This window comes from Montipora foliosa, chromosome 9, assembly GCF_036669935.1.
Source record: "Montipora foliosa isolate CH-2021 chromosome 9, ASM3666993v2, whole genome shotgun sequence".
NCBI lineage: Eukaryota > Metazoa > Cnidaria > Anthozoa > Scleractinia > Acroporidae > Montipora > Montipora foliosa.
The window spans coordinates 9,315,427-9,336,870 of NC_090877.1; the positions used below are offsets into that span (position 1 = coordinate 9,315,427).

Sequence of the window (21,444 nt, forward strand, 5' to 3'; positions counted from 1 at the left end):
AAGGATGGTGTAGCAAGAGATGTTCAAGCCACATTGCCATTCCATTATCGAATTCAAAGAGAGGGTACAGATCTACTGTACACGTATGTATTTTCAAGAACATGAACTACATGTATCTTGTACCTTTGAGTCAACACATTTTACAGCAGTGGAAAATTCTGCATAAATGTTTTCCATTTTACCTGAAAATCAAAAAAAAAAAAGTTAAGTACTGTACTGTACCTGCTTTAATCAGTTCATTCGAAAGAATGATCTTCTGTTCCAGATCATTAGCATGAAAAAAAGTGCATCTTTTTCTCGGTTCATTGAGCGTGGCACTGCTTACAATACTCTGCCACAATTATTTTCTTGCACACTTGATTTTTTCAAGTTACAATCATGTGCACTGTATGTACAGCCAGTGAACCAAGTGAAAGAGCTGTAGTTCATGTAGTCATGGGCATAGCCAGGATTTTTCAAAGGGGGAGTCACACTGTGTCAAACAGATGGTACTTGCGTTTTTGCAACCTGATTATTGTAGGTTGTTTGCATAAAAAAAAGGCTTACAAAGGGTGGGGGGGGGGGGGGGGGGGTCACGGGATGAGCTGCTGCCCCCCCCCTACTTACGCCCTTGGCAGTACACATGAAAAATCAGCAGGATGCAAAACACAAACTGTTTCATCGGGTTCTTACTTTTGCCAAGAACTTTCAGTCTCAAATATTCAATCCAAAGACTTGTTGATGTGTTAAACTCCCCTATTGCTTTCTTGCACACAACTAATGCCTGCTCTTTTTGTCTGCTTGTAGCAGAACATTCACCTACAGGTAGAGAAAAGAAGGTTAAACTCACTTTATAACAATAAGTTAATTTGAAACCACTGAAGAAGAGGGAGCACCCAGGAAAGGTATGGTTTATTTTAAAAACTGGCACATTTTCTTCATGAACTTTTATACACTGTATGTCTGGTCCTGAGGGAAATAGTTAGTTTTGATTTCTCGAGAGTTCTGATGTATTGTCGAGGGAAACATCAGGACTCGAGGGAAAACAAAACTAACTAGTTACCCAAGGGACCAGACACTAAATGCTTTGTCATATATTTAGACTTTTCTTTCAACAATTGCAGCAAAACATCCGGAGCAGGCAACAACTGCGAAATTGTATCCCAGTCGGGATACATTTGAATTTGATCATGGGCACGTGACCAAGAATCAACCAATTACAGTACTTGTTTTGTTGAGTGAAAGTCTAAGTATGTACATCTTGTGCATTGACAACTCACCCATGTTTTGTAAAGATTCTCTGTCAGCTTATTATTCCTGGACGCCTGTGAAAATAACTCCAGCACAATTTTCTCTCGCTGCAGGGAAACAACAGCAAAATTTTTGAAATTGATATCCTGAAATCGCATAATTACAAGGTTAAGAGAACGAAGCAATTACAATCTATCAGCATGTTGCTTACTACTCGCAAAAATAATTTGTGTGAGGTTTTGATTGAGAATTTTGATGGCAAAACTAAATGTACATGTATTATTTTGGCATACCAGAGTTGAAATTTCCAGTATTTTTAAGAAGTCCTGGGAAATGGCCTTAATTTTATTGCTAGAACCTACCCTTCTGATCTGGTGTTCAGCACTGTCACCTAGCAAGTCCACAAAGGCTTCAATGCAATGCTCCCACATTTTACCTGTTAGTTATTGGAAAAATAGAAGCAGCTTATGTTACTGTAACAGTGAGTTGTACAGAAAATTTTGTCAGTGCTAAATCGCATCAAAATAATTATAAATGTGGAGAAAACAAAATGTCAAAAACATAAGGTTTGTTAACCTGTCGGAACTTTATTTACAGCTTCCTGAAACAACTTGTTCATTTCTGTTTTCAAGTGCACACCACTGGATATCTACAAAGTCAAGCAAAAAAAGGATAATAATAAAACCATAATTTATTAATAATTATGACTAGCAATGTTTAATAATTGCGTTCCAATGAAGGAGGACGCATTCTAATCATGTCGTTTTACAAATGTCCTGAATATGTTTCACAGGGATTGATCATGATGCTATGCAATTTCAGGGTTTGGACAGCATCTTGGACTGGCTGGCCGACAAGCACATCACCTCGATCTGATGTGATTGTGAATCTGTCATGCCTTTGACATCGGGTTAGTATCGCAATGCCCGCATGTCCAAATGAAAGCGGGAAAAATTCCCCATATTTCCACGTGGTTTGCAGTTGTGTGTGTTGGTTGCTCGGCCGTTTTCTTTGCTGTTTTTTTTAAACGTAAGTGAAGTTGTGTTGATTCATTCCAAATGTCACTTGCAAATATGACTAAAGCTTCTTATCAGAATTTTATCAGAAAGGTGTGTAGTGGCGTGTTTTGTAGGTGTAGGAACCAGAAACTGGAATTTGACCCCACATGCTTTTGTGCCGGCAACGAAGCAGAGTTGTAATTTGTCAACTCAGCTGCTTTTCACAGGAGATTCAAGTTCTCTCTGTGTACTGCCTGAAAGCACCCCACAAGTCCACTTTCCCTGAATATTTCTGGGCAATCAGTACAATAAAAAATATTATTTTACTAGACATAGAATGCACTTTACTAATCCATGATTACTACTAGTAATAATCTTGCATATTACAAACATTACACATACACTGCAAGGATGCCTTTCTGAGCTTCCAGATTCAGTCAGGTATGTCAGGTATGAAAGCCAACTCCAAAGGAACTGCATGAAGTTTACAATAGCATACAAAATCAAAGCAAACCTGTTACTACTACAGAGCCTTTCTTTGCTTCATTCTTCATCTCCTCTAAGTGCTGCCGAGCTACTAGGTTCCAGACTTCCTCAGACAAGGGAAAATCCTCCAACATGCTTGAGGGATTAGAGGATCAATAATATCATTTCAAGATGAGGTCAGGGTCAGGGTAACACATGTAAATATACATGTAAAACATACATGTAAAACTGGAAAAAAAAAACACCATAAAAGAGTATGGTAAATTAATTATTTCATCACCTGCTGTATACCATATCACAACTTTCTTTTGTGCCCTCAAAGAGGTGGTAGATGTCAATGAAAGATTTTCTGAAATCTACATCATCTGTTAAAAAAATACAGCAATAATGCAAAGTCAAATATCACAATTTAACATCTTTCAAGTCCTTGAATTTTGGAGTTGTCGGGTAGCAACAAAAAGGATGTTCGATAGCACAGGGCTAGTGTAACAATCTTTGGGGCTAGTGCTTTCTTATCATAGGTTGCCCGACAGGCATGCATCAATCTAACACGTGTAGTGTTGTTGGTTGCTTTTTCTGATGCCAAACTTCTGACATAAGTGTTTAGCCTGGACAGTTTGACAGACATGTACATTGTGGCCTTAGAAAATTAAGACTTACACTGTAATTTCACGTTCAAAATTTTATTCTGAAGCACTTGTAACTGAAAACTTGAAGGTGTTTGTACATTTAAGTGTTTGTCAAATTAAAATTGGAACTTTCTTATTTAAGTGTCTAGTCGTTCTATCGCTGGAGCGCTAATTGGGGACACTGTAAACTGAAATTAACAATGAAAGTAAATCAAGTCAAATGTTGGTTTTTGAGGACAGAAATCAAAGGGAAATAGTTTATCAAAACTACAAGTACTTGTACCTATTATTAATTAAATTTATTTTTGCATTGTATTAATTAAATTGATTCCTGGCTAGCTCATCAAAGTCTTGGGCTAGTAAGATGAAATTACAGCTTGCCCTTCCAAGCCCATGCTTCGAATTTCGTCTCACCGTGGACTTGTTTTATGTGTTAGCCTTGATAGAATTTGATCATTCAAGTGAGTGTAGTCCTTACAAAGAACTAACATTAGTGACTGACCTTTCAATAACCTGAGCTGAAGTAATCTTCAGAATTACATACAGTAGTCAAAAGGGGAGTCTTTAACATCAGTCCTTTTCAGGACTGTGCTTGCTACAATACATATAATATCACTCAAATCTCCATATTAGACAGTCATTACCCTGGTACAAAACAGGAAGTAGTGAACTGTAAGTCTAGTCTGTTTCTTTCTCTTTTTGCTATCAGTGATGCATTTGCTAAATTAAATAAGCCCCCCCTCTCAAATACATGTAAGCCCCCCTCTCTATTAAGCTTCCCCCCCCTCCCCACCACCAAATGTGCTTGAAATAAATAAGCCCAAAAGGGGGCTTAATAGAGAATTAACAGTATTATTGATAATTACTTCAAGGATGGCCTCTTTTTTCCCCTCACAACATGAAGATGTTGCTACTGTACCAGCACAATTAAGTGGCTTAATACATGTATGTTTCATTCCTATACCTGGTATACACTCTATTGCTTTTTTATACACAATTTCAGGAACTTTTCCAGCAAGAAATTCTGGTGTCACTTCTTCTTCATCCTTTCCCTGATTAATGATAAGATAAAGAAAAGGGTAAAAAGGAGGTCAGCATAATTTAAATCACTGTGTGATGAGACTTAGAAAAAAGAGTTACTGTACTACTAGCATAAAATAATTTTACCATGATCTAGTCTAAGAGAGATTTTGCAACCCAAGAGAATCAAAAGTACACTGTACCTGTTGCTCTTCTATTTCATTTAATCCAAGAACTGCCCTCCTTTTTGTATCTAAAATGCATTAAGGCATACATTTAAGATAATTATTAATCTAACAGCTGTTACTACAATGTACATGTAAAATGTACACGATGATGATCATGAAAGGTTAGTGAGCCAAGTCACACATAAAAATTTCAAAAGATCTTACCATCATGTGTACCGTACATGTATGTGATACAGTGATTTTTTTCTAGTAAATTTTTGTCCTGACTGCGATTAGGTATCAGCAGCATGTGTTCATTATACTGTACAACCTCGTTCCCAGGGTCTCTCATCTTAACGCCTGGGGCGAGTGAGGAGAGACCCTGGTAGGGTCTGGTCACGTGTCTCCCAGAATCTGGGAGATAAAAATTTATCCAATGAAGGCAGGGGCAGCTTAGTAAGAATTTTGTCTATACTGAGACTACGGGAGTGCGGAATGTGTTGTCACCAAAACAAACCAAGTTTCACGTGCTGTGGTATGTGAACACATGTTCTTCTGCGGCTATGTCCGGCGATAATAGTTTGCAAACGCCGAAGAAAACATATACATCGTCTGTCATAAGTTGCTGTAGATTGTGCGGTTCAGTCAAAGACGTTTTACATTGTATAAATCTGTTCAAGAAGGCCACTGAAGAATTGCTTGCCTTAGCCGAGGCTGTGTTTGGAGGAACTTTGCAACGCCATGAATTAAGGCCACATCTGGTATGTAGGCCTTGTGAACGACGATTGAATAATTTTCGAGCATTCAAGGCAATGATTACGGAGAGCCAAAGTCACTTCCAAAGAAGCGAAAGGCAGGAAAGAGTTGAATTCGACAAAGCTAAATGCGACAAATTCCTTGTTTAGAGAGGACCCCTCCCTAGTGTTTTCAATTGTCACAGAAGCATGTAACCAGACCGTACCAGGGTCTCTCCTCGCTTGAGAGACCCTGGGAACGAGGTTGTATACTGTATCAACCTGGCTCCTGTAACTATGTGTAGTTAAAATTAATCACAAGTGATATTTACAGTAAAAATGTATACCAACCTTTTCTACATGAAGAAGTTCCATTCTGAAATACTACAAAGAAACATATCCAATCAAAAAAAGGAACAGAGTTTGCAGTCACTGTATTCTTGGTGTACATATAAAGTATGTTCATAACATAAATAGCTCATTATTTAAAGGATAATACTGTGATACCTCTAGCCAAAGCTGTTTTGAAGAGGGATTCACTCTCAATCCTCTTTGCAATAAACTTCTGCTGTTAGGAATGTTTTTGTTGTCTTCAAATTCCCACTTTGCTGCCATTATCCACAAGTCTTAAACAATACAGTGAATTATTACATGTACAGTATCAGTGTTCTGGCAGTTCTGTGTATTTTAAAATGATTACAGTACATCATTGTATTATTGGAATGGAGAAACAAGGTTGTAACTTAGCCAAGGTACAGGTACTTACGGTCAGCATAAATTGTACCTGTGGATCTATAACATAACTCCAATGTGGCTACATGATATGATGGCAAGGTTAAAATCAATACAATTCTGGTCGCCACTCCTCTCTCCAAATGGCTTACTGGCACAACGCAAATGTGGGGATTATGCGTGGAGTACCTACAGGTACTACTGTAACAGTACATGTAGTTGCATTGTATTTACTGGATACCCTGTAGCGGCCTGTTTGCAAGTTGTATTTCAAAGTTGTTTCCCTCTCCTCCCACCCATTTTGGCAAGTATTCCATTGATGGTGCCTCTTTGTCTCTCATGGGTCACTTTCTGCCTCCAACTACATGTACAATGTACCTTTAAAACACAAGCTTCCAATCACATCTATTATAATGTTGACCATACTCATCATTTTCGAAATCCTCATCAATGTCACCCTCCGTGTCCTCCTCATTACCATCATCACCATCATTTTATTTAATTACCAGTAAGCTCATTTCCTTGTTACCATTTTCAATTCTTTCAAACTGAGAATTACACATGTAGGTCCAATACTCACTTGGTTTGTCTGGATGATATTGCAAGACTCGAGCAAAAACTTTCCCAAGTACTCTGGTACTTTCCTGAAAAACATCCAGAACAAGAAGTTGGTACTACAATAAGTTATACGTACATGTAACTGTAGACTAGAATTATTATTACCAATAAAAATGGGGCACATACAATAATTATGTTTAAGTTATCATAATCACAACAAATGCTATTTTTAACTTCCCCTCACCATGTGTTTGCAGAATTCAATGTACTGGATCCAAAGTTTAATGTCTCCCTAAAAATGGCAATTTAAAGAACACGTCCATGATATGACAACAGATTTCCTGTGTGCCACTTTTTAAATAATTAGTTTGTCTAACATTAAAGTCAAGTATAAAAAAATTAATGCAAGCATTATTCAGTCAATTTATGATGCTGGTAAGAGAGTTTTAATCACATTCAACAAGGTACACATTATGGGTAAATTATGTAAATTCACTCACCACAAACTTTTTCAGTGCATTCTAAACAAGGAATAGAGGAAAAGAACAAAATAAATTGATATTACAGCACTTCTTTACAGCCATTGTGACCAGTTCAACTGCATTATTTAAGTACCAAAATAACACAACAATAGGCGAAAAGGTGGGGTTTTACATGTAAGTGATGAGTCAACATCTTGACAACATGCAGAATACATGTAGCATTGTCAGTGAAACACTATGTACTGTATCACTCAACCTAATTTGACGTTTCACTTAAATTTCAACATCACAGAACACACACAGATTTACCTTGAAGAGGGTATGAATCCTTTTTGTTACAGCATTCTCTCCACGCAGGTTTCGTTTCAATCCAAGTCTCTAGATATCAATGAATTTCATTAAGTCCAATTAAGAATGACACATGTACATTGTCATTTTAATATTTCAGACAATGTGAAAAGTAATAATAATAATAATAATTATTATTATTATTATTATTATTATTATTATTATTATTATTATTATTAAGGCTTCGTAGCAGCACAAAGTAAGACATCACTTTGATGAACCAAACAATGTTTTTGAAGTTCATATTTAATCAAGACATGTTTCGGATGAAACATCATCCATCGTCAGTTGTACAATGAGAATAAAGTGAAGTTGTGCAATAAGTAGTGTAACAAAGTGAGATGTAACATGACTAATTAAGGATGAAGGCAAGAACGGAAAAAAACTGTCATGAGCTGCGCATGCTCAAGTTTGTTTGCTCTTGAGCCCACGGAAAATTCTAGCCGCCATCATGGATTCATGCGTGAGTCACGTGTATTCGCCAGAGTTTCTCCTTTGTCCACCATGGCCCTCCCCAGTTGACCCCATATGTCGATTCAACTTGAAAAAAGTTAACCTAACACTTTTCAAGTTTTTACAAGACGCTAGCGCATGCGCTTCTCGTGACAGTTTCCCTTTAATGGGGACATAGTTTTTCAGTGAGTGATTAATTAACCCATTGACTCCCAGGGGTTCCCCACTGACAAGTAAAATTGTCTGGCGTTGACAGAGTAAAATACTAAGTCTGGCCGGTTTAGGCCGGTTTGGACGTCAAAGGGTTAAGCTAAGAAAACATGTCTTGATTAAATATGAACTTCAAAAACAACACTTGGTTTATCAAAGCGATATTATTATTATTATTATTATTATTATTATTATTATTATTATTATTATTATTATTATTATTATTATTACTAATTTTTACAGTGTAGCCCTCAGAGGAATGCATCTCTTTGCTTGCAATCCAAGACATACATGTATCCTTTGCAAACAGTTTGTGGTTTCTTGAACATCCCTGTACTGTACATACATGTTTACGAAAACAATGTTTAGGACAGTACCTAAGGTTTTTTTCCCTTATTCCTTATCCTCACGGGTCTGATCACTTGATTTTTAGATATCATTGTTAGGGCAGCATTTCTCCACAGTAATAAAAGACCTCATGTTTTAGACGTTCAGTTTGCAACCAACAAAATGGTAGTCTGATGCTCTTCTGTAAACAGAGCAACTAATATTATTCATGGTAATCTACACAATCTGCAGATGTTGATTTTGCCATCAAGTTCACGACTGACTGTATTAGTGGTATTAGGAGTTGGATGATTTCAGATAATCTTATATTAACCGATGATAAAACAGAATTTTGAATTATAGGTATTAGGCAGCAGCTGGCAAAGGTTAGCATCAATTGCATTAAGTTGATTACCGGTATTTCATTTAAAACAATTTTGTTCTGTAGTCTTACCACTTTTCTTTTCTTCTTTAGCATATCCAAGTTAATTTCGTACTGTGAAATAATAACATTTTCATAAATAATTACAATTAAATAATTTATGCAAGTCACAGGCAATAATAGCAATTCTCGGTTTTCACATGACATCACGACCGCCATGTTGGTGCCCCTAAACAAAGAAAAGGCGGCCATGTTGGTGCCCTGACCAAATCCTCCGGGAATTTAACTCTATTATTATGCAAACGCTTCCTTTTGTTTTCGTTGAAAAACATGGCTGTTGATCACGTGAGTGAAAACCAGCAATTAGTCATTCACCTTGACACCTGAACTGCCCTGGAGCGCCCCCACTGACGAGTAAAATCACTTGGCATTAGACAGAGTAAAAATTTAATCTACCCACCCCTAAGAGCCCCAGACAATGACATCAATATTAAGTTTCAATCCTAGGGGTCAATGGATTAACTTATTCTACAAACTATACTACATGTATGAAAATAAAAAGTTGACAATGCATACTGAATTTTATATTACCTGCATGTATCTTAGAAAATCCTGCTTCTTAACAACTTTTTTCTGAAGGCAATACTCATAGTCTCTTCTTTTTCTGATAATATTTCTGTCGAGCAAACATTATATAAAAATGACTTAACCAAGGATGAACACAATAGTACAGTACTTCAAGGTTCATGGTTCATGGTTCATTTATTTCAGACTATTTACATAAAATTAACATAGAAAGAAAAGTATAGTCACAACACATGGTTACAAGATAAAATAATAGGCCATAAATTTCCGAGTTCAAGTCTGCCTCCTCTTCAAAGCGAGTCTAAGTGCTAAGTTTTTGTTATGGTAATTAGTTCTACCTTACGTATCAATGAAATCTAATTTTCATAACAAAAACTTTGCACTTAGACTCGCTTTGAAGATGAGGCAGTCCAGAACGCGGAAATGGCCTATTACAGTATGGGTTACAAAATGTGTATGGTGGTCAAAGTAGCAAAGGCTTTCTAATCAAATGGATGGAAAGCTACATTGGAGCACATGTACTGGGATTCCAAACTACATGTAGTGTGCTGTGATGTGGTCCACAAAGTGATATCCACTACACTATGCACCCCTTGAAACATTTTAAATATTCACAAATATAAGATCATTCGAAATCCCAAAATTACCGGTACACTATATTTTCTTGGCTGAATAAATTAATAGAGGTGCTCCTATAACAGTAAAAACTACAGGTATATTGGGAGGTTTAAGCTTTATATATTTACAATAATAAATCCAATTAAAAGCTAAAATTAATAAATCCACTAAAAGCTAAATTAAATGTAGATAATAAAATTAATCATTAATCATGTATGACAAATCTAGCTGCAATATGTTGGACCATTTCAATCTGATTAAAAATATGTTTACTATCAGGGTTCCATGCAGAACTGGCATATTCTAACTGCGGGCAGACAAGAGTACATTGTAATATTGGCTTCGATTTCACATCTATAGTGTCTTAGAAGGCCCAGTGTTCCATTGGCCTTGTTAGAAATGAGGTCACAATGTTGGTTCATATTGAGTTTCTGTTTAAAGTGATGCCTCATTATTTGGACCTAGAGGTTATTCTGGAGATGGCCTGGCCATTCATTAAGTAATTGCGACAAAAAGGAACAGTTCTGCTAAGTTATTCCTACATTTGTAAGTGATAGCATTTAACGATATTAAAGGTCAGTTGCCAAAGGTCTACATTTGCATAAAATCTCTAAATCTTTTTTAAGTGCCAAATGATCTTGTGCAGTGTTGAAGACACTGGGGGAGCTTGCGTGCCTCAGTGACCTTGAGAGCTTTACTGTCAGGGGTATCCCCCCAGTAGGTCCAACCTTACCCTGCGAGCAGAGTCTCTTTCGATCTTCCTAGATAAGTCGGGAAGAGGAAAGTAGACTCTGCTCGCAGCCTCCACATTTCGCATTGAGCATGCGTTAAAAATTTAAATGTATTCGGTGTCAGTCATGCGTGACCTGTAGCCACAACAGCACAAAACGAAAACAAACAGTCGGGATATTTTCCAACAACTCTGGCAAACACACGACAATCAAGGAATCATTTCATTGGAAACTCAAGATAGTCCATACTCTTAAAATACCATTTCATTTTTTTACTGAAAAATTTATAATAGGTTTCTGTCACACGAGTTTCTGTAACCGACACACATAGGAAAAACTCATGGGAATTCTAACAGTTAAAATTGCCACGCTGTCGTAAATTTCAAAATATTGATGACGCGTGGCGATTGATCATGCGCAAAAATTAAAAAAACAGGTTTGACAAGTCGAAACTGGACTGACTCATCCAATTCTTTGGATGAGCGGCAAATCAAATAATGTGGAGGCGGCGAGCAGAGTCTACTTTCCTCTTCCCGACTTATCTAGGAAGATCGAAAGAGACTCTGCTCGCAGGGTAGTCCAACCTTGGCAGGCAGGTCAAAGGGTAGAGGCCAAATTAAATGGTAGTCACTGGTCCTCCAGCTTGGGGAATTGGGCATGCGGCTAATCCCCGCACACCGTAAAAATTATCTGATTACGGAAACCGAAAAGATAATTGACGAGCTCATCCGGGGGTGTCGTCGGGCGACGTGTGAGGTTCCCGTGGATAGCTTTCTAAGCTGGAATTCTGGTAAGAAGAAACCACCTGGGATGGCATTCGTGGGGGGCTGCGGTGGCATCGGCGGCAGACTGGGATGGATGGCGCAATCTTCTGGCCGGCCTTACGAGTCCTCATTGGCCAGATGAGGATAAGTAATAACAACAAATAATTGTTGCAAATCAGTAAACCTGTGAAATTCCCACGCCGGCCTGGCACCGGAAGCCAGCAATATTCCAATCAAAATTAGAGTTTTCAACTGAGGCATGAGTTGAATTTTGCACTATTCATACGATGAAAAGATTATGTAAATGGTTACTGATATCAAATTTGCAATAATGAACTCATTAATCCGCTGAACAGAGGAACGCTTGAGCTGTTTTGACTGTAACTATCAACAACAAAGAGAACGAACGCGATCATCACATCGCATTCTTAGCAATCGAAAGACTTCCATTGCTCAGAATGACCAGGACAGCAAATAGACTTTTTTCGTTGCTTTCAGCTGAGGACCACTCATTAGGTTGGATGGTTTTTGATTCCATGGCAGAGCAGCGGGGAGCAAGTAATTTTTCTCTGGGAAAACTCTCGAGAATCAACTGATAGTTGTGTGTTTACGTAGTTGAGCAACGCTTTTGGATATTTGAGACAAAGGTTTTAGAATGTCAAAAGCCTGTGGGGTTGTGCGAAAGATCCAGATAGGCGAAATTTGATCTTGGATCCCTACCCCTAAAGAGAAGCTGAAATTGTCACCAGACCAACGGTCATGTCCTGTTTGAATGGCGAACTGCTCTCAGACTGGAGAAAGCGGCGGGTTTTTCATGAAAACTGGCTTGTTCTCTAAGTATGTGGAGATTGCTCTGGGGCTCTGGGAATTTATGCTATATCGTTTGTTATCGATCTTCATGTGAGAGTGGACAAAAGGCTGAATCAAGTCCTCGATTGCAGAGTGATCAGTGGCTTCAGAGGTTCGGGGTATCCAGCCTTGTCATCTATTAATGAAGGATAGGCGCAAATTTCAAAACTTGCCCAGAACGCCTCAAATCGACACAAGGACACAAGACGAAGTAAGAGTAAGTTTATTTCTTGTATTTTTCTCGCTCTGAAATAGTATTAGCCGATTTTTTCCCTACATTTCATGTTTCCCATATAAACCCTTCAAACCGTTACGTTGACTGAGCACTAAAACTTATGTGTTTGGGTCGCCTGTGATAATACTACATATTTTCATTTGCGACTTGAAAGCAAAATACTCTTTATATATCTGAGACAATTTACTGCCATAGGAATTATTACCTGTACTTTAACTAACACAACCTGGAATCAATAGATAACATTGATACTCACGCAAGCTTACAATTTTAGATATCAACAACCAAGAAGATTCCCACCTTATTTCATCACCGGAAAACACTCCCAATCGCTCTAACTCCTCCAGCTCAGGAACCATGCTCTCTAAATTCTGATGGACGTATTCCGCCATGTTTGAAGTCTGGTTTGAAGGAAATACAACAACGAATACCGACTTTAATTTTAACTTTACTTCTTTATCTACGTCTACGCCGATCGACCCATGTGCAGTTGCTGCAGGTACGTTATGTATGAGGAAGCGAATTGTAATGGATACGTTATGTACTGTAAAGAAACTGTCGCGTCCTTCCTAAACCCAGGCCTCTTTCAGGTGGTTCTGCTATTACTGAAGTTCGTTCGTAAACCCTGCTCCGTCTTTAAGGAATTCTGGGTTAGGGACACAAAAATGGCGTCTCCATACAAAACCTTACAAATTTGAGTAAAAAATTTCCTCGAATATCTCCCGCACGAAACATCGCACAGACCTTTTGCGAGACTGTTTTCCCTCCACATAGATGAGGAGGGCCGAAGAAACGTTTTGGGGACCCGGGCAGAATTCGAGCATAAGTTAAGTGTCCAAGCAACGTTTTGAGCAAAATAATCACTTTTTACGAGCAATGGCGGCACGGACAATAAGCCATTTACCAAGCAGAATTTTCCAAGCCTAGCTGGAGGAAAGCTAGAGGGCGTCTTTGCTTGAGTCACGCGACTGTGAATGTGTGATCACACGATGGATATTCCCGCCTTTTTTTTCCCGCGCTGAATCGATGCCCCGCAAGCTGCCTTCACCGATTATTAAAAGCGAAACTCGATAAAAAAGCAAACACATAAACAAAAGGATACAAAAGTGAAAAAAGGAAGCCAATTTTTCCAGCTGAGCTTGTCCACCGAACACAGTTTGAAATTGTAGGTTATATAAACTTACAAAACGATGGAGGTGAGCCGTCTACATAAATAAGTCTGAAGCTTACCTAAACTCTGAATATAACTTAGCAGGGCGTCAAGTTCCAATGTTTTAATATGTTTTGGCCTGCTTCCCATTTTTTCCTATTTTTACGGTTTTACTTGGTGCATGGGGAACATTTTAAAGTATTTGAGATAAAATTCTCAATAAAATTGGTAAATGCTTTAAAAATAAAGAAACCTTCGTCAACAAAACGGTGGAAAATTTAAAACCTGCTTGAATGATAACTAAATTCAGTGTATTCATGTACTCTCTCTGAATAATTGTGTTAGGATTGAAAAACAGTGTTAATTAATGAATGTAGCCACAATGATGCTTGACACAGCTAAGCAAGCGAGACGATGCAATAAAATGTTTGGAGAAAATAGGAGAAAAGAGGAAATTGTTGACTGAAAAACAGCATAAACTGTTTGACCAAGCCATGTCGCCAACGACAAGCACTTCCCATAATAAGAGCAAAGCTAAGGGTTACCCAGTCTGTTCAATAAAGGAGCCAAAAAATAATAAGCATTATACTTTTTTCGGTTATGAATAGTCTTTACTGGCTTTTATTGCATTACATGAGGTGACCTTGAACTTTTATATTATATATTAACTGGTTGCAAAAAAAAAAAAAATTCTTGTTGCGTACCCGTTCTCAGTTTCAAGCGACTATGGACTTACATTAAGATATCCTAAAAAGGACTGTACATGATGTAATTTGGTAGGTGAAGGACATGTTTTCCTTGGTAACAAATTTTAACACTTGTTTCTCTTGAGGATGCGTGCCATCTCGTCTGTTAAGCTTATAACTTATAAAAATAAGGCATTAGTTGTGGAACAGAGCTGTTGTTGGCTTTGTTAAGAGAATAGAATTCAAGGAAAAGCTTCCTTGTTCCTCTTTTGGGATGATAATTCTTATTTTTTTCTTATTTTTTGGCCACAGTTTTTCCTATTTTCTGAGTGTCATTTGTCACTTGACGCCCTGATATAGAATACTGATTTGATTTCGGCGAACCCTTCTCAAAAGTTTTCCGCCACACTGCACATGCATAAGCTTCCGTATACCTTTCCTGAATTCAAGCTTATCATAGTAAGCTCTGGTGTTTGCTCTTCTTACACAATTAATCGTTTTCTGAGGGACGTTAAAGCCTTAAACTTAATTTTCCCAATCATTGGACCAAAACTGCGCAAAACCAATTTTGCTCGGTGGACTTGAAACATGTTTTAACCGTAAACTTCCACCACCTCTCAGTGCAAGACATATTTCTAAATGAGAAACATCAAAAGCCGCTAGCACCCACTCGTGAAAGCTGAAATATTGTAAATCCATCAATGGGTCCATACTGCTTACTTTGTCATTGCATCAAGGGATCACGCCCGAGGGGTGGGACTCCCATATGAAACAGACGGGGATGCTCGTCGGAAATTTTGAATTTAACCCCTAAAGGAGACCAATCTTGGCGTGGCTTAAGCAAATTTTGACCCCTAAAAGAGACCGTTTAAAAACACAAAAATACGACACGCAATGAGTTTTAATGATAAAAAGGCATAATCATCGAATGCTTTTATCTAAAAAGAAAATTTAAAAGGAAATTTGACTTCTGTTTCTCTTCGCGTAATTCTGCGTTACTTCGCGGAACCCTAAACGAGACCCTGGTGGCATAAAATATTGGCGCTTTGCCCGAACACCCTAAGCGAGACCAAAATCCAAAATTTACACCCCTAAGGGAGACGACGAGCATCCCCGTCTGTTTCATATGGGAGTCCCCCCCCCCCCCGGGGGATCACGCAACCCCGATATTAAAGTCATGAAAGCAATAAAGCGCTAAAAGGAGAATGCCACAGGAATCATGCCTTGATAAAATTATTTTTTTTATTTGAACGCTATGGATGACACTGAGATACCCCTTTAAGATTTAGTGAGTTAAAAAAGGTACCACAAATAGCTATCCTGTCATTTGACAGAAATATTTTAGAAGTTGGAGAACCCGGAAAGATGAAAAAAAAATTCTTATAGGGAATAGAGACATCCTCTTGATGCCCTCAATCAATGGAGTTTTCTCTAGTGATTTATAATTTTATAAATCATTATAATTAAATATATATTTCAATAATAAATTGTTCCCAGCCAGTGTCCTACAATACCTCTTCATTGTTATGCTTCTTTTTCAAACAAACACCAAACAGCTGTCTTCAACCCAACCAAAAGGCTCATAAAATATTACACTTTTCCCCATTATATGGCAACGAAAATGTTCGGCATTTTAAAACGACTGTACCATTCCTTTCATCTGACTACCACTCAAAATCTTTGACCTTTGAAGGCTGGTCAAGATACAGTACAACAAATATAATCTCATCATTGAAACAATCTACAACATTAATTTTCATAATTTGTTTTTCGTACAATTCATTGTAATTATTAAGATAATTGAGAATTTTATGCTCAAAGGGTTGTCAAGCCTATATTTATGAAAGATGAAAATGAGCCTCGCACTTAACTGGACAATTTAAGCAATTTGATAATTATATTAGAAAATTCACATGAGGATGATTTTTAATCAGTGGCAGAACTAACCTTTTTTAAACAAGGCAACAAGGAGATAAGTTGATTCTTCAATTTCATTGATGTTCCACAGAAAATACGACTGTCACTTAATTAGGAAATTTTAGTTTTATGACATACATATTATTAAAATTAGATCATTGGATAATGTAATTCTAGAGTTTTGATTGGCTTAGCCATCATGGTATATGAGCTACAGTAAAAACCTGCATGTTAGAGCCTACATTTTCTGAAGTCTAGCATCTACCGGTACATTTTTTTGTGCATTCTTGTATTTTGAGGTAGTTGTTTGCAATTTAGGTTAAGTAGGTTCTTAATTAGGTTCTTAATTTCTATGAAGGGGAGTCATGTGTCTGTTGATTACCAGAAAAATACACAAACCTGGTTTTGTTGTAGCAATCACTACTATTTTTGTAATTACCGGTAAAGCTTAGTATTTTCTTGCACTATAAATTTGCACTGTCAATGAACTCTCAAAGTCAAAACCCTTGGTTAAAATATTAAAAATAATTTAGCTGTAACCCACCCATAAGAAACTGTTTAAAAAGGTTCTGCATGTGGGTTTTTACTGTATCAATATACCATGCTCTGCAAATATCAGTAACTGGATATGAGATGGTAAATAGCCAACGAGGCGCGTAGTGCTGAGTTGGCTATAACCACTCTCATATCCAACTAGCGCGAATGGAATAACTGTTTTATTACATTCCTTAAACTCCAAAAGTTTAGAAGTGCGAAATGCAAGCAAAAAAAGTGAGAAAATCCTAGCGAAATCGAAAAAAGTTGATGAAGATGCGATGTTGTGTAATACCTCGTGGTCAGACAGACGCAGGCTCATCACAAAAAAATTTCTTACCTTTTCGCGTATCTCTAAGCTTTGAAAGTGATCTAAACTTTCCACAAAACGTTTTTCTTTGCTTTATACTGAAAGAAATTTCGCTTTCTGGCGTAAACGTTTTTAGTTTAGCAACGCTAAGCGCAATCATTTACCAATAAGGTCAAACTAAGGTATATGAGCTGATAACCGAGATTGAGTGAACCAATCAGAGCACGAGAATTGCATTATCCGAGGTTGAGAATTTAATAATAATAATTATTCTTGTTGATTTAATAATTATACTTTTCCTAGGCTTGTAATAAACATCATTTTACAACTCTCCAACAGGGAACCATTAGCTTTTTACAACTTAAATATAATCATTCTGTACAAAATTTATTAACCTACTGGCACCAATCTGCACCATAAAGTCATAAGTATATACCACACAAGTGAATAAATTATTGCCTTTTGTGCATTCTAGTTGGTTAACCTCTCAGGTTGTTTAAAGGAATGATTCACCTCAGAACAGCAGAAGAGAAACAAAATGCTTTTAGTGATATTACTTTTTTTGGTAGGTAAGATTTTGTCTTTTTTCTACTTGTGTGGAATGTACCAAACCATTATCTTTTAACTCAGTGTAAGACAAAGTGGTGGATAATTACCTCTACTGAAGAAACTACTGCGTCATTTAGTATGACAATAACAAATTATCATTAACCCTATAAGTTACACTAACACCAGACACTTTAACTCATCTTAGGAGTCCATGGCTTAACCACCACTACATCAACTAAAACGCCCTCCTTAATTAAATTACAACAAATTTGATAATAGCTAACACTCTGCAAGTCACTACTGTTGCTTAAGTGGGAAGACAACTCTCAGCTGCTCCAAGAAAATCCAAGTAAGGATTGTGTGAGGTGCTAAACGGACCCAAGCTGGAATAAAGCCCTAGAAAAACAGAAATGGATCAAATTTGTAAATCGGTACACCATACAATTAGGGGTATCAGGAGCAGTTGCAAAAAAACCAAAAATTCACAGTTCACGAGATGAAAGAACACGAGGTTGTAGTTTGGGACATCATAATAGGGCTTCTGACAGGGTGCAGGAAAAAAATTAAAATTGTGGGAGATTTTGGAGGCAGACTGAGCAGGAACGAACTTAAATTGTGCAGTGAATTGTGTGGAATTTCACAATGATTCTGTATTAATTAATTAAACAAACCAGGCTTGACCCATGTGCGGCCAAAATGTCATTCGTTTTTTTTTCTTGTCAGAGTTTTCATTCTTAATTGTCTCATAAAACCGTTGTTGATTTATAAAAACTCTTAAGCACATTACTCAGTATTGTGCGGTCCCACACCCGCCCATACTGTCATAAGCACTGTCATAACAACCAAACCGGTCACCTTATAAAATCCAATTGGTCCAAGTTTTGCGGTATAAAGAACACAATGGGCTACACTCTGGAAGAAAAATACAAACATGATGAAAATGAGTTCAATCTATAAAATATAGTTTGTATTCAACTGAAACTGATATTATTCCTCAATTATATCAGAATGAAAAGTTGCATGGCTGTATGACTAGAACAACCCTTGGAAGAAAATGCTTAATTGAAAAATCTTAAAATTAAAGCACAAGAGTATATAGATAATTCACAGACTTGATCAGTATATACATAACTCCATAAGCATTTTAAGGTACCTTATATTGTCCTGGTTTTGCCTCCATTAGTCTTGTTTTCATTACATCAACTGGCTGTGTAATGCTGGTGGCGATTGTGCCCTGAAAAGAATTTGAAAAACAAGATAATTAATGGTCAAATTCAGCAAAAGTCCCAAAAACAAATTGTATTGTAAGTGAGCAATCCTACCGCTATGAAACTGGCGGTGAAATGTGTGATGATGTTATCCTTGAAAAACCTGCAAACGAATAATACATTACATGTATCTAATAGTTTTCTGCAAGGCGTGCAGAGGTAGGTTTTGCAAGCAGTGGCTGTCCCATATTTAAAATAACATATAAACAAGGTGATGATTATGATTACAAATGTTAGTCACATTCCTTTACTTACCCTGTTGTGAGTAACACCTGCTTTGCTTGGTCATAGCAGGCTATCTATGTATGAGAAATCAATAAATATTAACATCTCAATACATTATTATGCAAACTATGAACATAAAATATTTAAAAGGTACCGGTACTTGGCAAAAATGTGAGCCAGATTCTTGTGCAATCATTTTAATGTTAGCTCAGTTTAGTCTAAGTTGGCACTTTCCTTTGGTATTTCTCGTTACGAAACAAAGTGCCTAAATCATACTTTCATTTACCTGGGCCACTGTCATGAGGAGAGCCCTTGATGACGTCATAGTCACACCTCTCATCCATGAGGTGACACCCTCTATAACAAAGATAAAAAAACACAGAACAAAGAAAACCCCATCGCGGCATCCTACTGACTTTAAAATAAAACAAATGGGAAATTAATTAATACATCTATGTAAACGAAACTTTAATTGTACAAACTCCTTGAAAAAAGTACCTTCTGTTGCTGTGCGGTAGAGACCATCAAATACATGACTGTAACTGAAATATAGAGGATATGACTGTAGATTTAATCTTTCATTTGCACACAAAACTATGATTCCAAATGAATTTTCATATTCACCAGTAGTCAAAATACATGTAATGACAGATTTGCAAACTTTCTTTACATTAAAAAGAAAAAAAATGAAATAAATCTTTTCTAAATCAGTTTTGTTTCAATATTTAAAAATATATATTAAATGTTCCTTTTTTTCTTACTTTCTTCTTTTTGCTATGTCAACCATTTTAACGTCATTTTGCATCCTGAAAAATAATTAAGAGAATTTCAAACAAAATTCATGATCGAATAGAACAGAATGAGTAAAGTAGAACACACCTTTGACATGAGGGGCCAGAAAGATGTTAGTAACTTAAATGTAGACAGCTCAGTATTATCCTTGTGAAAAGATCTTCAAGGATCTCTTTAAAGTCCTCAAAGAACTGTTACAGATCCTTGAAGATAATCAAAGATCTATTAAAGAACCTAATTTACTAAAACTAAATACAAAGATCATTTAGGAAATTTTAAGACTCTTTCGAGGATTTTGCACTGATCCAGAGAATAAGTAAATGGATCCCTTAAAATCTGCCAGGGTTTCATAAAGATCCTTTCAGGTACATGAAAAATGACATCTGCCAGCCTCACCTTACATTGACCATATCTGCAGGATTGCCCACAATTCCACCAACAAAACCTGATAAGATGATGAAGAAACACAACAATAAGTTGAATTACCAGTACCTCTGTAAATACTGGTACACCACTAAATGATAATGTAAATCATGAAGATTCCATGGCTTACCTGATGTGGCTGCCACAGCAATTTTCTGGTAAAAGGGTAGTGGGTCTATAAATGGAATTAAACTATTTTCTTAAGAATACATGTCTAACATTATTCATCTGGTAAATTTCCAATAATCCAAGAGTTTACCATTAGTACTCTTTAGCTCTGCTGTCACCACTTCATATAGTCCATACCTCGTTGTGGAGTATGTAAGCTGAAAAATACCAAGAAGATAATAATTTAATGTTTTGCCTCTAAGTAAAGAGGTATTCTGATGTCCCCATTATAAATCGCTCACTCATTGTCCTCGTTAAGGACGGTCCCTACTAATTCAAAGGTATTTTTGTCCGGTTTACTGAATATGCAGGAAAAGCAGATCTTAAAAAAGTGTTATTGAAATCCAAAAAGAAAATTGGGGGTAACCACGCATTTTTCGAAGATAATTAATCAACAATATTTGTAAAAAGTTTTAAAATACAAAGCAATGTATGGTGTTCTTTTCCAAATTGAAGCTCAATTATCTCTGAAAAATGCTTGGTTACCCCCAATTTTCTTTTTGGATACCAAGATCATGTGCTAAGTTCTGCTTTCTCCGCATAATTTTGAACTGCGCAAAAATATCCCTGTATTAAAAAGCACTAGCAATAGGAAATTCGAGTATTTCGAGATGCGCAGAACGTATGCGCAATAACAATAGTAGGCACCGTCCTTAATTAACCCTTCGACACCCAAACTGGCCATACTTAGTATTTTACTCTGTCTAACGCCAGACAATTTTGCTGGTCAATGGGGAACCCCCAGGGGTCAATGGGGAACCCCCAGGAGTCAATGGGTTAACCACAGGAACTTGGACCTGATCCCAACCTTTCCTTAGTTGTTTTCTTACCGTTAAAAGTCAAATCCCCTTTCCATAAAAAATTAAGAGGTCAATTTTTTTTTC

At 37.0% G+C, this 21,444-nt stretch overlaps 2 protein-coding genes across 3 annotated transcripts in view; both read right to left on the reverse strand.

Moving 5' to 3' along the window:
• Window positions 1-741: 741 nt before the first annotated feature.
• Window positions 742-13,063, reverse strand: LOC137970520 (U3 small nucleolar RNA-associated protein 6 homolog). The gene is given in 17 exon segments (XM_068817041.1): window positions 742-798; window positions 1,260-1,337; window positions 1,593-1,666; window positions 1,807-1,864; window positions 1,866-1,879; window positions 2,743-2,849; window positions 2,995-3,079; window positions 4,308-4,395; window positions 5,616-5,648; window positions 5,772-5,890; window positions 6,577-6,640; window positions 6,799-6,846; window positions 7,055-7,075; window positions 7,346-7,414; window positions 8,829-8,870; window positions 9,348-9,432; window positions 12,839-13,063. Coding segments are annotated over 17 exon segments (1,119 nt in total). The 5' UTR covers window positions 12,931-13,063; the 3' UTR covers window positions 742-756.
• A 2,534-nt stretch (window positions 13,064-15,597) lies between these two features.
• LOC137970506 (mitochondrial dicarboxylate carrier-like) overlaps window positions 15,598-21,444 on the reverse strand; it is a 7,185-nt gene continuing 1,338 nt past the window's right edge. For both annotated transcript variants that reach the window (XM_068817026.1, XM_068817027.1), the window contains exons 3-13: window positions 20,652-20,718; window positions 20,523-20,567; window positions 20,366-20,414; window positions 19,939-19,983; window positions 19,676-19,719; window positions 19,464-19,534; window positions 19,208-19,251; window positions 19,007-19,055; window positions 18,838-18,918; window positions 18,540-18,596; window positions 15,598-18,080 (exon numbers count right to left, since the gene is read on the reverse strand). In XM_068817026.1, the coding sequence (XP_068673127.1) occupies window positions 17,982-18,080; window positions 18,540-18,596; window positions 18,838-18,918; window positions 19,007-19,055; window positions 19,208-19,251; window positions 19,464-19,534; window positions 19,676-19,719; window positions 19,939-19,983; window positions 20,366-20,414; window positions 20,523-20,567; window positions 20,652-20,718 (651 nt within the window). In that variant the 3' untranslated portion in view covers window positions 15,598-17,981. The remainder of the gene's footprint in view (window positions 18,081-18,539; window positions 18,597-18,837; window positions 18,919-19,006; window positions 19,056-19,207; window positions 19,252-19,463; window positions 19,535-19,675; window positions 19,720-19,938; window positions 19,984-20,365; window positions 20,415-20,522; window positions 20,568-20,651; window positions 20,719-21,444) is intronic.